Source organism: Melospiza melodia, chromosome 11 (assembly GCF_035770615.1).
Source record: "Melospiza melodia melodia isolate bMelMel2 chromosome 11, bMelMel2.pri, whole genome shotgun sequence".
Taxonomy (NCBI): domain Eukaryota; kingdom Metazoa; phylum Chordata; class Aves; order Passeriformes; family Passerellidae; genus Melospiza; species Melospiza melodia.
In genome coordinates, this window is record NC_086204.1 from 27,484,361 (window position 1) to 27,502,715 (window position 18,355).

Below are 18,355 nucleotides of genomic sequence, written 5' to 3' on the forward strand. Positions count from 1 at the left end.
TGATTCACAGGTAGCTAATGTCGAGATTTATACACCCGGCGTGCCAAATAGCCCATGCTTTTTTATTATTAATATTATTATTATTATTACTTGAAGCTGGCCTTTTTTCCCCCTCTTTCCAAGTTATCATATAAAAGCAAGGTTTTGGCAGTAAAATTGGGATTGTCCAGCCTGTTCCCAGGGCCACACACTGGTGGGCCTGATCCTGCTGACACTGTGTACCACATCTGCAGGGAAATGCACATCTCTTGGACCATGGGCCAAGGGCTTGCAAGTTAAACCACCTATTGTGTTTTCCCTTTGTAAAAAGCAGAGGTTTTCTGCTCCAAGGAGAAAAACTATAAAATTGAGGCACCATTTGCACTCTATACTTGGCTTTCCCGCTGCTTGCACCCTCTTACTTCTACAGGTAGCAAAACAATAACAGTAGAAGCTTCAAGAGCAGCTGGGGGAGCTGAGGAAGCAGGTAACTAAAAGTGATAATTTACTTTTTGAAGGGGAAATGTACGCAAAACTGCATCTCCTGTAGGAAAACATAACAGTTGTTAGTTTCTCTGACAAAAGATTAAAAAAAAAAAACCACAACAAAAAAGAGCCTTTCTTCTCTTGCTTGAAATCTGCATCCCTTTGCCTCTCTTATTGGAGATCTGCATCCCTTTGCAGCCAGCTGGCTCCCCATGCAGCCCTTGGCAATTAAAACCTTGGGAAGTCAAACACAACAGCATGGAAGTGAGCCTTTTGTTTTCCTGTTTTGTCATTCCTGTCTTGTGTTTGATCCCAAGATTTCTCAGGCTAGAGGGAAACCATGGGCCCAGTGGAGCATCTTGGCACCGGCTGGGCACAGGTCTTCGAGCTCACTGGCTTGCCACTGCTGATGGTTTTCCCATGGGGAGAATGGAGACCCAGGCCTCATCTCCTTCTGCTTGACTTTCTCTTTTCCAAAACACACTGCTCCTCAGCCCTGAGGGATAACAATTCCAGGAGGGCTGCAAGTACAACCCAACGCTCGCACCGCTTTATCCTTCTCCAATAAACCTTTCACTGCATTTGACACAATACAGGTCTTGTCCAGCCATGAAAGCTTTCCTGCTTATCAGGAGAATTTTTAATCAACCAGCAGGGAAAACACGGCCTGACATTTTATTGCTTCCTTGTGCTTTGCTTTTAGATGTTTCGGTTTCTTCTCTTGCTAATCTCTTTAGCCAGGGATCAGTGGAAAGCCTCAAGTTTTCCATGCCCAGCAGCTTCCCCTGGATCATTTGGAGTCAGGGCAGGCAGAGGAGTTTGGGGACAGTGGGGGGTTTATGGTGGGATGGAGAAGAAGGCACCAAGCTCTCGATTCACTGCAGGTTCTGGAACAGGGTTTTGTCCTGGCCACAATTACAAAACAACAAACAACGTCTGTGGGGAAGGGTCATAAGAAGTTCAGCTTTCCTCAATTAAAACCATCTGGTGCCTATAAAAAACCCCAACTGGTTGGTTGGGATGGTTGGTAGCACCTCCTCCCCACTCGGCTCTTCCTGGCACCTCACGGGGACACGGTGGCACCAGAGGTGTCACAGCGAGGGACAGGGCTGCCATGGGAACGGGGGCCTGGCAGACACCCCCTCCACTTTGCATCCCTCCTGCTGCAAAGAAGGTGCCCCAGCATCCACCTCATTTCACTTCTTATCTGAGCCAGAACTCCTTTACGAGGTGCCTGTCCCCTCAGGAACACCAGCTCCTGCCAGAGCGCCCTCAGAGAGCCCCTGAGAGGGCTGAGTTTTCTGAGCAAAATAAAACATCCCTGTGAGGCCTGCGTGGGACCCTGCACAGGGCTTCTCCAGGTCACAGTCACCAACGGGTCCCCCTCCAGCATCAACAGCGAGAGGCACCGCCAAACCTGCAGGGGATGGGAACCTTTATTAAAAAACAACAACAACAACAAAAGAATCTAAACCTCTCCTTTGTTTCCAACAGAAATAAAAGAAAGGGGGGTGAAGAGGAAAAAAAAAAAAAAAAAAAGGAAAAGAAAGGAGAGGAGAGCTTAGAGCCAGTTCCCCAGCCTGTAACACAAAACCAGGCTGTGCTGGGAAACCTTACACCACGCGGCATCCAGCTCATGTACTCCTGCTCCGCTCGCCGCCTCCCGGATGCTTCCCCAAGCCCAAACTGCCCTTGAGAGAAGCCAAGCCTCAGCCTCTGCTGAAAAGCCTCTTTGTTTGGATTCCCTTTCCAAATCAGCGTATCCTGAGATTGAACTCCCTTCCACCCCTCTGCAGGGTTTTTGAACGCTGGGGTGCCTTGGGCAGCAGGCGGCTCTGCCAGCAGGTTTGCGGTAACAGCGCTCGGCCCGCCCAGCCCGGCACCCTCAGCACCAGGAACTCTCTCCACGGTGGAGGAGAGAAAGGCAGGCAACGAGAAAGTGCTGCAGAATTACTTCAAAAGATCCTTTAATCATGGATTGTGAACAGAGGAGCTGAGTTCTCCTTAATTAAACAATAGCTTTAATCAGCCTTCAATAGCTGGTGTTACTCAGAGGGCGGTGAGCCCTGGCACAGGGTGTCCAGGGGAGATGTGGCTGCTCCATCCCTGCAAGTGTTCAAGGCCAGGTTGGAAAGGGTTTGAAGCAACCTGGGATAGTGGGAGGTGTCCCTGCCAAGGCAGGGGGTTGGAACAAGATAATTTACTTTCTGAAGGGGAGTTTTGAATTTTGAGTTTTAAGGTCCCTTCCCACCCAAACCATTCCATTGTGCGACTCTGAGGCATATGAGTGAGCTGACCATTTTGTCTTTCTTAAACTGGCATAACTGAAAGGAAACCAGACAAGGCATCAAAGAAACTGAGGCATGAGATCTAGGCCATGCATACATCACCAAGAAGGTCTGACTCCAAGTACTGCTGTGAGCTTTCCATACAACCCCAAGGCCATCACCCACTGAGGCCTTCAAGACAGACCTTATGTTCATCACTCACTGTACACAGGAATAAAATACTCACCGTACACAGAAATAAAATGCATTTTCTTGTACTGCAAGCTCAGGACACAACTCTGCTACATCCATACAGACAGGCAATAGGGGGTGTCCTAGGTCCCTTGGGACTGGCAAACTCCCAAAATCCCACATTCCCACAAAAGGCAGGGATATGGTGCTCCCAGGGCAGGATCTCTGCTCCTGCACTGACCCAGCTGAGACCCACAAACAGCACCAAGGTGGGAATTTCACCCCTCAGAGAAAACACAGCAGATCTTGCAGCAAGGGAGTGTTAATGAGAATATCAGCCTGACACCTCACCCTGACACTAAAGGGAAAAACCTCTCCTCCAAAACCAGCCCAGGACTTAAAGCACAGGGAAAGAAGATGTTTTTCACTTGCAGGCAGCTTTACTTTACCTCAGTGTTACATCTTTCCCTGTGAAAGCAAAACCCTGAGATTTAAGCAGGTGGATTTTCAGGCTGTGGACCCAATACCCACTTGTGGCAGAAAACTTCAGCAAGAGCAAAAGCAAAGTACCTGTTGTTATATCCACAATCCTGGCGTATCCCAAACACTATCCCACTTGTCTGGCAATTTCAAACATGCTGCATGCCTAGATTCTGCAGTGGCTCTGAGAGTTTTACACACTGGAAAACTTCTTTGTGCCCATGGTGATTTATCAAAACAGGCTTTCTCCAAAATGCTATCCAGCTTTTCCAAGGGTTTTACATTTGACAAAGATTTGTACCAGCTCAGTCAGAAAAAAGAAATGCCACAAAACTTCTCCTTTAAGGAAAAAAAAAAAAACCAAACCACCCAACCCTCACAGCCCAATGCTTTAGAAATGCTTCCACATGCTAATCAGCCTCCTATTCAGTCCCAGACTGAATAGGACTCCAACAATGACAAAGAAATACGCTGAACCTATCCCACATTTCATCCCCTTCACTCAAAATGTTGCTGTTACCTTGGTTTTCAGCCGCTTTGTGGGAGCTGCAGCAGAATGACAGCTGCATGCTAAAGCTGCGGGGATGGTCAAGAAACCAGGAGGGCTGGATGAAAAAATATCTGGCCCAGATTATGTGGGAAAAAAAATGGGATTATCTGAGAGGATAGTAACTGATGGGGTAAATTTTTATGAAAATAAAATTTTCTCATTCTTTTAATAAGAAAAAAAAAAAGGCAAAAAAGCCCCTGATTCCTCTACAAAAAGCACAGCCTCTTGTGGTCAGGCAGCAAAGGGAACTTTCTCTCAGCCTGGCAAGTAGGAATAGGATAAAAGCCCCTCCAAGCCCTTCCCTTTGAGAATCATCTATTTGTGTTATGTATTATCAACTGGCAGATGCCTTAGTGCAGCTTTTCCTCCACTCCTTAACCTGAAAAACTCCAGCTCTTATTCTGGGAAAGGACAAGCCAGCTCCTGCTGCAGTGGGTGAATCCAAGGTTGTTTCCCTTTCCTGCAGAGCATGGAAGCACCAGAACAGAGGCACCTGGGTAAGTTTTCACAGGAATTCAGGTGGGAAGCCCCAGGACAGGTGCACACATGTCCTAGGGACACACTTCAGCCCCAGCCCCGGCAGTCACAGGCTCCTCCACAGTCGCCGAGGATCTGATTTCAAGATGCTTTGGGAGGCCTGGCAGAAGCACTGAAGTACTGAAGTCTGCAGCTCCAACAGGGAGTTCAGGAAGGAATCAGAGGTGCCTGAGCAGCTCTGCAAGCCCCACTGGGCACCTCTGTACTGGAAACACTGCCTTCAAAGTGTGCCCTCGCCGGGCTCCAGCGCCTGCCCACGCACCGAGGCGATGCTGCTCCTTCTGCTCCCCAGATTAGAAACTCCCAGAGGCACAAACCTCCCGTGACGTGCCCGGGCAGGACCAAGGGCAGCACAGCCTGGCACAGGGATCCTCGGCCCAGCACTTGAATTCAGGGAGAAGCAGCTCCCCAAAAAGCAAGGGCCATCTGATCAGTGATCAAAGCGGCGCTCCAGAAACCTGCTAACACCAAACTGATTCACAGCTATCGACTTCAAAGGAGATCTGCTGCCTGCCATCAGCTCGCCAGCCATCCAAAATTACTCCCTGAGCATCACTCAGAACACAAATGCACCCAGTGGTTACTGACCAGACCTGCTTATCAGCATTTCACCAAGCTGTGTGCGAGTTTCCCTTTGGAAAATAGCACTTTAAAGGGTGGTGGGCCTTGCAGGAAAGCCTTGGAAGCCCTCAAAATGCTTGGGACGTGGGACTGGTTGCCACGGCTGCTGTGCTGCTACAAAGACCAGAGCAAAGACCTCACTGTCAGCTGGCTGGGAATGATAACCAGGCTGGGCTGGCTGCTCCCTCCAGGCTTAAAGGAAAGCCCATCACACCATCCCCCCAAAAAAGTCATAAATAACCTGATGAGTGTCAAGGAGACAGGAAGCCCAGACCCCATTTGGCACATTGGCTTTCAAATTCAGCGGCTTAGCACTGGGAGGATGTGATGAGGTCTCAGCTTCATATTAATGCTCAATTAACAGAAATGTAACTAATATCTGTGTGCAGAGCCTGCATGCATGGTCAGACACAGGGTGGTCAAAAATGGCAGTAATTTTTTATAATTTTACAGGTGAAAGCAGCGAATTTCTTCTTCTGTGCAGCACCAGAGTGACACTTTTGGGAGGCAGAAGCTCTCTGAAGGAGTATCATTTCTATCAGGAGAGATGGCTGCCCAAAACATCTCACCAGCAACTTCTACTTCTTCTCTTTAAGCCATGGATGGAAGAACCATGCTGTTCTTAGCTTCAGCAGCGAGAAAAGATGATGAGGCTCCAAGAGGTGCACTGTAATAACTGCAAGCTCCTGAAGGGGTGAAGGACAGCTTGGTCCCACAGCCACCTTTGGTGTTCAGGACAAGCTGTGGGTGAACCCAGCAATGCCAACTGCTCCAGCCTCAATTTGCTGTGTTTTCCAAGCATCACAGGCTATGCCCACTGGTGTGTTTGACCAGAAAACCCGGAGGCACCTCCCAAGCTCCTCAATGCTACGACCAACACTCTTTCACATCTTTCTGGGCAAGGGATGTGGGAAAGCAGTAGAGGATTGTGAGCAGTCTCCATGGAGTCAGTGTCACCACCAGTGTCAGACCAGCTGCAGCTCCATCTGGGCTCTGGCTGGCAGCCCCAGCCTGGCCCTGAAGGAGGGCACCATGTGCTCAGAGAACACAAGGTCGTGCATGGATGCAGCCCTGCTCCAGGGCTGGAACAGGAACACACAGCACAAAGAGCACAGGCATGTGCAGAGCATCACAAGCTCTGGAGTTAAATTACATGTTCTGAGTATAACTTGACTTGATGCAGAGTCTGTTTCCAACCCTCTGTCTCCAAAACACCCAGCACATGTGAAAAACAAGCCCACTTAAGTGACTGACTCCAAAGGATGGAGTTCCATAGGAATTTCTGGTACTTCCAAACCTGCCACGACAAAGCTGGTTTTCACACTCATTCATGCATTCTCTTGGTAACAAACTTATGCTTAAGGCTTGCTTTCAAGCTGTTTGCATCAAAATCCAAACAAAGACACTTCAAATTCTCTGGTTTTCGTGGCACTCTGCTTCCTCAGGTCAAACTGGCGGAGCAGCTTCTGCTGATCACGATCCCACTGTTGCAACTGAGCCCTTGCGTGCAGCTAAGAGGCAAGAAGGGATTCTCCAATTTCCCAACAGCTGCTCCAACACATCCCTGGCCACAGACACCTGATCTACAGGAAGGAACTTTCCACCTGCTCTAAAATTGTGGAGCAGGTAGTGCCCCTCCAAGGTGGATGCCATGGGAGAGAGTGAAATGGAGATGGGGTGGCTCTGAAAGGGATGCAAATGCCCTTCTGGGAAAGGGAGCCACTGATCCATAAGAGATGTGACACACAGGGCACCCACCTCCCAGCTTTTGGCAAAACCCACCCAGCTGAGGTATCTGGGAAGGCAGATGGAAGGCTGGGCCTCCAGACACGCTGGCAGTGGGGGAAGCACAGAACAGCGTTCAGAAAACTGACTTCAGACTTTTATAATTACAGGATAAGCGCTGGATTACTTTAATTCACCTCTTTCATTGAGGCTTTATCACTCTCATTTCTGAGCCTTTTTGTTTGTTTGTTTAAAAGATGAAACCTGACCTACCGGAAGAGCCGAAAAAGGCCCTAAGACAAAACAAAAGGAAGAAAATGTAAAAAAAAAAAATAAAAAAATTTATATATATATATGTATGTGTATGTTAGCACTCATACAAAACCCCAGCTGGCAGGGGGAAAGCCACATCCTGGGAGGGGGTTTCCCTGCTTCCTTCCCCCGCTGGGACACAGCCCCTTGGGATGCCAGGGAAGCTGCTGTTCCCAGCTCTGGCTGTGTGAACGCTGGGAGAGGAGGGTTTGAAGGCTGCTGCCTTTCCCCACGCTGCCTTCAACAGGCAGGCCCTTGTTCCAGGCACAGGCAGGCCGGGAGACCACAAGGGTCCCTTCTGGATTACTATGGATGAAGCGGGAGCATTGTATGAAGGGAACGGGGAGGACGGAGCCTGCTCCGCCAGAGCTGAGCTGGGCCTTTGCCTCCCCCTCTCTGAAGGCATTTCAGGCAGAGATGGGGCCACACAAACACCCTGCCTATCTCAGATGCTGAACAGGGGCCCTGGCTTGCCAGAGGTTCCCCAGCTGTGGTATGCAAACCATTTTTGGGTGGTACACAGAGCACAAGCATCTGGAGAAGACACCACCAGCCTGTATCCAGACAGAGTCAGACCAAAGCAGCCCAGGAAAGGCATGCATATTAAATGGAGATTTAAAGGGTATAAAAATAATCCGTTTGATCTGGGAGTGATGTTTATATTATTTTCCGTGCTCACTACAAACAGACAATTAAAAAAATGTCATCTGCTGTAATTGTGATTCCCATCTCCTGCCTGTCTCAGCAACAGGTACACAGGATTCAAAGCACTCCTGGCCATGAAGCAGTTGCACGTAATTCTGCTTTTCCTGGAGACACATCTTCAGGCTGGCCAAGTTCCACCAACTCAGGAAAGCCAACAGATTTATACCCCTGAGGACTCGGTCTGCCATAGGTACAGCATTTCCTTGTTCTGCAATTAACACCTCAAGTATAATTGTCACTAATAATCTCTTTTTGATAGGTCGGTTCTCTCTTTTTTTTTGTTTGTTTGTTTGTTTTCACAAAGCAAATGCAGAAAAAGTGGATTTCAAACACCTCCAAAATATTTCTCTCGCCTTTACTTCCAGTCATCTTTGGCTCCTTTGGTCTTTCAAGGGAGGCACAACAGATGGGTATCACACTTTAGGTGCTGACTGCTGGTTCAATAAGAAGCTTTTCCAGGCTCAAAATAAAAAAGCTCCTTTACTCCCAAGTTCTGGCAGAGTCCAACTGCACAAGAACCTCACGCCAAGGTGCCACTTCTGCCAACCTGCCTGTGCCAGAGCACCTCCAGAGCAGCCATCCCTGGCCAGGAGCTGGCTGCCACCAGGAGATCCTACAGGTTGTGGAGAGACACATAAACATTAATGACCAAACCCCACCTAGGGATGCTCAAAACACGATGACGACTCTCCACCCACACCAGTGTGGTGTGGGCTCAGCACAGGAGACACAGCATGGAGAAGGCATCACCGAGGGGTTGGGACTGTCCAGCTGCTTTGGTACAGCCAGGCCTTGCTGTCCCTTGCAGGAAACAAGAAATGGTTGGCTCAGTGTCTTCCTCGGGTGCACAGAAAGATGTCACCCATGGGACAAGTGAGTGGTGCACAGTGGGGCAGTCCTAAAAATAAAAACAACAGCCCCAACCCAAACAAAGCAAAGTTGCTTAGCTCAACACATCCAGCCTTACACCATCCAAATAATTCTAACCTCACCCCTCATCTCCAATTCCTCCCACTCCTTACACTTCAATGACAATCCCAGGCCTGTTTGCACCAATTTTTGTGATGAAGCGACAGGGCCCCTGGCAGAGCTCAAATCCTTTTTGCTTCTGAGAGCTGGAGAACTACACAATTTTCTACACAGAAGAGGGAAGTCAAGAGTAATCTAAACTGTTAGCCCAAATTATAAGATTATATACCCACTTACATAAACATGTCAAGGTCCAGCTAACATAAATATTTACTTTCAAAGTTCATTTTAGCATCAAGCTCGCTACAGGAGATGCCAAATTTGTGAGAAAGCTGCAGAGATATTAAGGTTGTAAGAGGTCTATCCATCTGTTGCTTCAAAAAACCTTCCCAAGGCAGTAAAACTTGTGCTGCACAGATTAACTGGGATTGACAGAAGAGAGAAAATTAAATTAGAGGCAGAAGAGAAGAAGGGCAGTAAATTATGTGCAGTTTACATCCCACCAGCCTGAAACATATGCTCCCATAAAGCCAATTTCCACAAGCCTCAGAAGCAGGTATGCCAGATGAAATCTTTCTATTTTATGGCACAAGCAGGACTTTTTGGAAGCTGTTTTACCTGCACAAGCTGCACAAATACAAGCTACTGAAGACCCTCATCTGCCCTATCACCCTTGCTGACACAGCCTTCCCCTCTTCCGAGATTAAACGCTTGACTTAGCACCCGTCAGCAGAGCACAGGTGGCTGCTCAGAGCTTGCTGAACACCAGGAGCCCCTGCCAAGGGAAAACAGCAGGTCTGAGAGGAGTAAATTTAACCCTAGATGCTACATCTGCGGGGCCAGGCTCCAGAACATCCCACCTCAAGGGCAGGGCAGGGGGCTTTTCCCCACCTGGCCACGTCTCCTCCATCAGGAGGAATTTTTGGGGCTGTTGCAGGATAGCAAAACCCCATGGCACCAGGGAAAGTTGCCCCCTGAGATCTGCCCCAGCCAGGATCACCCCAGTTCTCCCAGATAACAACTCCAAGCTCCAGGTAGGCGGTGCAGGAAACTGGCAGAGGGAGGGATGCGGATGATCAGATGAAGGTGGAGTGAGGTCCACCCGTCACACCTCTTGTTTTGCTGCTCGGAGAGTTCCCCAATGCTCTACAAAGACACCAACCAGCTCAGCAGGGGGAACTTCAGACCTGTCCAGACTCTCTCAATCACATTTTCAGATGTTTTGCAGTGATCGGGAGACAGGGACAGGGCAGCAGGGACTCTTCCACACCACCAAGCTCGCCTGTGGCCCTAACAATTTCGGGAAGCATCTTCCAATGCTCTAAACAGAGCCCTCCCAAGAGGAGGAAGCAGATGGAGAAAGTTATTTTCCCCCCCTGCATGACCTGCTTTAATAAATGCACACTCAGTTCTTTTCTGCCTTTTTTTACTGAGTTAAGCATGGGCACGGAATTTCTGGGAAGTTCGCAGTGTCGGCGATCAAACCTCTTGTTCATGCAAGAGCCCAGGGATTTATGAGTGCCAAGTGCACTCATTAGAGGAGTGGGCTGGTCATTCAGGAACATCCAGCTCCCTGCCAACTCAACTCAAGTTGGAAATGCAGGAAAAACGGAAGGTTTGGTGCAGTGATCTTCATCCAACCCACTCCACCAGCCACTGGCTCGTGAGCCTGCTCCCCAAGAAAGAAAAGATACAAATCTTCCTTTTATGCATTTGCTATCAAGATAACCATTGTACTGCTTAAGGATGAAAGACAAAAGTGGATCTTTCTAACTACTCTCACCAAATTAAAGCTGAAGGAAGCTCCTGATAGCTCAGCTTTACTAATTCAGACTTTCTTAGATGTTTATGGTAATTGTCTTCTGGGTAATTTGTTTAAATTTGTGTGTAAACAAAGGGTTTGTACACATCTACAGCCCCACACAGAGCGTGTCACTTCTGAAAAACATTCCAGCCATAGTTCCCTCTTTTCATTTTCCCCTCAGAGAAAACCAATCCAAGGGCGAATTATGGCATTACCTGCAGCAGAAGCCAGTGCAGCGTCACAGGCCTCTGCAAATCAAATGGCCAGTTTTAATATTTCCTAAAGTGGTCCTCAAATGAGAAAAAGCCTTCTGTTTCCCTGCTTCTCTGAATGTCTTTGGGCAGCAGCTCAAGAGGCGTAACTCAGTTTGACGGCACTGGAGGCCACTGGCCATGTGCCCACATGCACCAGCATTACATCTCTGCTGGTCCCTCCCCCTCAAAAGGAGTCATTTTACCCAGTTCTGCACTTCATTATCTTATATAGGACTTGTTTTGGGTTTTTTTTTTCCCACTTTATATGTAAATATCCATCAACTTGTACCTGTGCACCTTTCTCTTACATGAAGATTCAGCTAGGACACTTATTTTCCACTTCCCAAGTAGATTTTTTGGGATTTTTCAAACATGAAAATGGGAATCAAGTACTTGGAAACTACAAGCTGATAGTCTTCCCTAGCAAAAGGCAGAGGGAAGAGCAAGCCAAGCCTCCCATGAGTGGGGCAGCTTTGACAGCAGGTCATGCCCAGCCGGCAGGTCCAATACTCCTGGTCCTGGTCCGGGTGTATTGGCAAAGCTCATCCCCAAACACCCATCATGGACTGTCCATCCCCAAACACACATCATGGACTGTCCGTCCCCAAACACCCATCATGGACTGTCCATCCCCAAACACACATCATGGACTGTCCGTCCCCAAACACCCATCATGGACTGTCCGTCCCCAAACACACATCATGGACTGTCTGTCCTCAAACACACATCATGGACTGTCCGTCCCCAAACACACATCATGGACTGTCCGTCCCCAAACACACATCATGGACTGTCCATCCCCAAACACACATCATGGACTGTCCGTCCCCAAACACACATCATGGACTGTCCGTCCCCAAACACACATCATGGACTGTCCGTCCCCAAACACCCATCATGGACTGTCCATCCCCAAACACACATCATGGACTGTCCATCCCCAAACACACATCATGGACTGTCTGTCCTCAAACACACATCATGGACTGTCCATCCCCAAACAAACATCATGGACTGTCTGTCCTCAAACACACATCATGGACTGTCCGTCCCCAAACACACATCATGGACTGTCCATCCCCAAACACACATCATGGACTGTCCATCCCCAAACACACATCATGGACTGTCCGTCCCCAAACACCCATCATGGACTCTCCATCCCCAAACACCCATCATGGGCTCTCCATCCCCAAACACACATCATGGACTGTCCGTCCCCAAACACACATCATGGACTGTCCGTCCCCAAACACACATCATGGACTGTCCATCCCCAAACACACATCATGGACTGTCCGTCCCCAAACACCCATCATGGACTGTCCGTCCCCAAACACACATCACGGACTGTCCATCCCCAAACACCCATCATGGACTGTCCGTCCCCAAACACCCATCATGGACTGTCCGTCCCCAAACACACATCATGGGCTGTCCATCCCCAAACACACATCATGGACCGTCCGTCCCCAAACAAACATCATGGACTCTCCATCCCCAAACACACATCATGGACTGTCCATCCCCAAACACACATCATGGACTGTCCGTCCCCAAACACACATCATGGGCTCTCCATCCCATAATCATCTCCCTCACCATGTCCCACCCATGCCCTTCACCTGCCAGTGATCAGTCAGACCTAAACTTTCTGCTGCACTCATGCTCTTGCATTTGAATGCTCCTCACCCTAAGAAACCCAACAACAAAGCAACAACGAAGAACCCCAACAAAAACCCCTAAACAAGCCAACTCTAGTGTTTACTTCCCGATTTCCACCTGTAGCAACCTGAAACAAAGCAACAATCACAGTTTTGCTGTATCACATTATTCCCTGCCAACAATACTTTCCAGTGATGCTTGATAAGTCCTGTTTACCCAAACTAGCACAAGTAGAATAACACATGTCAACCAACTGCTTTTTCATTTAGGACCCTTAGCCCAGAGAAGGGGAAGCAAAACCCTTTCCCCATTCAAATAGCACCTACTCATGCCAGGAACGCCTTAAGTTAAGAAAACTTGGGTAAATAAAAGTTTAAAAGTTCTGACTCCTAGGAGATGTTTTACTAGGAATTCAATTTTCTGCTCAAGTAAGTGAGGTAAGTCCAGCTAGTTATGTTCCTACTTATAGTAGTTTCATATACCAAGTATTTTTATTTTTTCCAGATCCGAGAAGATGAAGCTTTCTGCACTGGCCCCTATTATTGTGGGAATATAAAGAGAAAACCATGCCTCCCCCCCTAATGTATTAGTGCCCCCTAATATACACCAGATGATCAATAAACTGCATAAAAATTAAATCAAACTGACAGTCTTTAAAAAATGGGCTCTAAGCAGAAACAATTGTTTTAAAGACTGTGGTGTCTGGAGTATTAAACTCACGTGCTGTTGTGTTATTAATCTCTTTGTTGGAAGCCGGTTGATTTCCCCTACCCGTGTCTGTCAACTAAACATTCAGCATCGCAGCCACAATGGAAGGGTTGATGTTTTGGAATGCAAAAAGTTTTTTTTGAGATGCGCTGTTGACAGTTCCCTTCCATGCCACAGCATCTTCAAAAAAGCCATCGCATCCCCAAAAATACCGAGCAGGCAGGCAAACCCAAACCTCTGCCAGGGGCTGCGAGAGCGCTCCGGAATGAGTTTAGCGAGACGGGAGAAAGAGAGGAGCGCTGGTGAAGCCGCCAGCAGAGCGACACGGCAGCCGGAGCGGCCAGAGTTGCTGTTTTCCATTATTACCCAAAACACGAGCCGGGCTGAGCGTAGAGCGCTGCCTCCACCTGGAGCTGGCCCCGGCGCCGCCGAGGCAGCAGCGCCGGGAGCGGGGCCCGCGCCGGGGGCAGCCCCGGGGCGCATCCCCGAGCCCACAGTGCCCCCTGCGCACCGCCGGGCCGCTCCGGGGCCGCTCCGGGGCCGCGGGGGCAGCCGGGCACCAGCAGCAGCGAATCACCCGCACTCAGCGCCCCGGGGTGCGCGGCTGCCGTGCCCGGCTCGCCCCGCGGCGACCCCCGGCCGCCCCCCGCGCTCCCCGGCCCGGCGCGGCCGCTCCCCGGCTGCCCCGCTCGCCGCCCGGCCCGGCTCTCCCGGCGGCCCCGCTCCGCGCTTTTGTTTGGGAAGCGGCGCGGCCGGGGCACGGCCGAGCTCTGCCCGCCCGCCGCCCAACTTTCCCCAAAGTTTTTCCCGGGGAGCGGAGGGGGTGCGGGAGCGGGGAGAGGGGGCGCGGAGCCCGCGGTGCTCACCCATGACGAGGCAGAGGCAGTCGAGGCAGATGAGCAGGGCTTTCTTGCTGCTGCTCTTGGCCGGGTTGTTGTTGAGCGCCGGGCTGCCCCCATTCTTGCTCTCCGGCGGGATCGCCTTGTCGTACTTGTAGCTCTGCATTATCGGGGGCGAGCGCCCGGGACGAGCCGTGCCGAGCCGAGCCGGGCCGTGCCGTGCCGGGCCGCAGGGAGCCGCTCGGAGCCGAGCCGAGCCGAGCCGCGCCGCCGCCGGGCTCGCACGCCGTGCGCCGGGGAGGTGCTGCCCGCGCCGCCGGAGCCGCTCCCGGCCTCTCCGGTGGGGCACGGGAGGCGAGAGAGGCAGGCGGGTCTTCCCAAGGAGAGAGGAGGGGAAAACAAAAAAAAAAAAAAAAAATCAAAGTAGCAAAACAAAAAACCAAAACAAGCCCAAAAAAAGGAAAAAAAAAAAAACAACCCCAAATCACCGGGAAAGCAGCGAAGGGGCAGCGAGTGAGAAGTTTGCGGGTTGTCCCAAAGGCGGTGGAAAAGTCCTGGAGGAAAAGCCGGGGGGAAGGATTAAAAAAAAAAAAAAGTGTATATATATATATTTTATATATATATATATATATATATTTGTGTTTCTGTGTGTGTATGAAGGTCTCGGTCCGGGAGAAGGTGCGGGGCGATGCTGCCCCGGGGGCAGGTGGGCTCCGCGCTGGGCTCCGCTGCGCTGCGCTGCGCTGGGGGCTCCCGCCGCGCCCGCCCCGGCCGCTCTGGGAGCCACCGGCTCTGTTCTGCACTTTTATTCCGAGAGGCGCTTTCCTCCCCTCAGGAAAAAAAAAAAAAAAAAAAAAAACTGGAGAAGAAGAAGAGGGGGGAAGAAAAAAAATCAGTCACTGCCTCGGATGGGATATCCAAGTAAGCACAGCCCCTTTCCTGCATCTGACATTTTACATAGATAATTAGGTCCACATTTTTTTCCTGAGGGAAGTTTTAAAAAAAAAAAAAAAAGAAAAAAGTTAGGAGCTAAGTTTTCTCTCGCAGACCAGAAGAAGGGTGCCTCTAGCGTTCGTTCATACGGGAGTGCAGGGGGGAAAGGAAAACAACCAGCCGATCCAAGGCTGCAGGACTCCCGAAAGCTGGGAACGGTGCAAGGGGCAGAAAACTAGCAACAAATAACTTTATAAACATTTTTCTCATGTTTTTTTTTTTCTCTCTGCCCTCCGGCTCTGTTCCGTGTGCTGGGGCAGGGATGGGGACATGACGTGTGGGGTACCCACACACCCTGGCAGACCCCAGCGGGGTGACCCTGGACTGAATTCTGGCTGTGCCACCCTGCCAGGTGCCACCGCCGAACCGTGGCAGCTTCGCCCTCCCGCAGCACAGCACCACCTTCATCAAACGAGCGTAACGAGAGACTTGGGTGAGGGATTGTTGTGTTGGTTGATCGCTCGTTTGGTCTAATTAAAAATCATCAAGGAAGTAAAGGAAAGGTTTCCCAGGAGCCCGAGCTGGCAGGAAGGCAATGCTGTGCTCTGAGCAGGGCTGCAGGAGATGGGGAGAGAGCTGCTACCCCAGGAACTGCTCAGGATGGTGCTTAACCACTTCTCTTCTTTGTTTTGGGGAGAAGTGAAGACCTCAGCCTCTCACCTGTGTGCTGGCACATATCCTGCTGCATCCCTGGAGTTTCCCGGGCAGGGAGAGCCCCCAGCAAGGCCACCCTTCCCTGCTGCTCCTCCCGGAGCTGCAGACTGCAGCCCGAGCCTGGGCAAGGGCAGGTTTTCCAGGAATCTGTTTAGACACATGCACGGGCATACCGAGGCCAGCCTGGCAGGGAGGAAGAAAGTGAAGCGGCTGTTTTCAAATTTTACTTTTATATGTGTGGTGTGAAAAGAAAGGGGAAAACAGACCTTGGACGTTCCCCCCAATTCTTTCATTAAGCCTCAGTGATGTGAAATCAGGTGCCACCTCCCACCTTGCTGTTGAGGGAACTCTTTTGCCCATTATCACCCCATGGCACTGAATACAAAAGCATCACTTTTGGCCCAAAATGGTGCCAATCACCCACCACAGGGACCAAGCTGGCTGTGAAGGACACATCTCAAGGTCTCTCTGTCTTTCCCCTGAGCGTGGCAGAGGTGTGGGTGCCTAATTTAGGCTCCTTGGATGCCTGGAGCAAGTGGAAAGAATCTTCACGTGGGAATTCTCCCCCAGCTGTGGGCACGCTGCCCAGCCCAGCTCATGTCCACTGTGGGGCCAAGCATCCACCTTCCCTCGCCCTTCAGAGCCTGGCCCTGCCTAGAGGAGCCCACAGATTCCAGCAGCTGCCTCCATCCTCCCCACATCCCCAAATCTGCTGATTCCCTGGGTTAAATTCCATTTTGCGTTCAAAGCAAGGAGAAAAAAAACCCCAAAAAACAACAAAAATTGAAACTTATCATAGTAACAGCAAATAAAATTTTAAAAAGAGGCTTTCTTGTACTTTCAGGAAAATTGAAATTATGGTTTTGTATTTGCATTTACAAGACCCCTCAGGCTACTTATGTTTGCATTTTCATAACAAAAAGATTGTGCTGTTAATTGATGCAAGCCAGGACACACAAATCTGAATCTTGGACAATTTCTTAAGGGAGCAGCAGCCACCACAATTGCCCAGTTCACATTTGACAATGGCTAAGTCAGCAGTGCCAAAAAGCAGCTTCTGTGCCTTTGTCAATAATATGCAAGAGATTCATTGGTAATAATTGTTTATTCATAAATGGAATTATCAAATATGCCATGCAAGAGTATCCTTCAAGACCTCAGCTTTTCCTTTCAGTCAGACTTGAAATTCTCATTGTGGACTGAGGTTTTGCTTTATATAAATAATTTGAACTAACTGAGTTTGTATTATTTGTGAATTTTCCTCTGCATTTTTGAAGAAGAACTGATTTTCACCACCTTCTCACCCCAGCTGGACTAAACTTCTGGTAAACAAAGAATACGCTGATATAATTTCTGGGAAGATCAAAAATTGTTGTACCACTGGTTCTTTCCCAGATTTATTTCATAACCCAACAATTTGAAAAGAGGAATTGAGTTTTATTCATTCAGTCTCATCATTTTAAGAGAATCATCTCTTTAGGGCTATTCCTGGAATGGGTGAAGAGGCATGAACTTGTTGCTGCCCCTTTTACCTTTGTATCAGTGGGACTGGACTGTGTGGAAATCTCTTCACGACGTGTGAAGAACTTAAAAACTGAGAGGAGATTTGCACCTTACTCACTCAACATGATCCTGGTAAAAGGGTATCTGCCAAAACAACCCACCCCAAACCAAACTAAAAATCAACAGTAAAAATGTTCTTGTATTTACTTTTTTCGTTTTTTTTTTTTTTTTTTCTCCATAGAAGAGGGTGCTCAAATGGGACAGTAAGGTCTGGTTTGGGACAAGAGGAGCCCAAACCTCTTTCTTGAGAGATTGTGAGAGCTTGCGTTTCCACCGGGGAGAGAGTAGGGAAGGGAGAAGGCTACAGATTCTGCTCTGAGGCTCATGGAAGTAGTTTATCCCACACATTATCTAACATAAAAGAACTATTTGTTGGAGCAGGGAGTGAACCTGTAGCCTGCCCTTATGCTCCTTCTTACCCCATCCCATTCCCCTTGGCCCAGCACAGCTTTAAGGTGTCCCTGCAATGTGTTCCATCAGTGGATGTGGATGTTCCAGCATTCAGCACTAGCTCTGGGGTACAGAGGCAGCTGGGCAGCAGCACTGCCCTCGGCCAGCACTGTCCCTCTGCTTCTGGAGCTGCTCCTTGGCTGGGCAGGATGTGGCCCTGGTGCTCCTGGCTGCTCTACTCACAAGTGTAGAGTGTCCCAGAGTCCTGGAATGGTTTGGGTTGGGGGGAACAGTAAACATCATCTCATTCCTCATGGGCAGGGACACCTTCCACCATCCCAGGTTGTTCCAAACCCCGTCCAGCCTGGCCTTGAGCATTTCCAGGGATGGTGCAGCCTGTGCCAGGGCCTCCCCACCCTCATACCTATATTTCTTCCTCATATTTCTTCCTCATACCTAATGTAACCGTGCCCTCTGTCACTTCAAAGCCATTCCCCCTTCTATCACTGCGTGTCCTTGTCCAAAGTCCCTCTCCACTTCTCTCGGATCCCCTTTAGGTACTGGAAGTAGTTCCAAGGTCTTCCTGGAGCCTTATCTTCTCCAGGTTGCAGCTCTTCTGGTCTTCCTGATGTGCTGCAAACACAGATGCTGTTGCAGAGCAG

The 18,355-nt window shown here is 49.6% G+C and overlaps 1 protein-coding gene across 1 annotated transcript in view; it reads right to left on the minus strand.

Annotated features, from left to right (window-relative positions):
* Positions 1 to 14,312, minus strand: part of PLPP3 (phospholipid phosphatase 3) — a 44,769-nt gene extending 30,457 nt beyond the window's left edge. The window contains exon 1 of the mRNA XM_063166173.1: positions 14,121 to 14,312. Within this exon, the coding sequence (XP_063022243.1) occupies positions 14,121 to 14,259 (139 nt within the window). The 5' untranslated portion in view covers positions 14,260 to 14,312. The remainder of the gene's footprint in view (positions 1 to 14,120) is intronic.
* Positions 14,313 to 18,355: the final 4,043 nt, after the last annotated feature.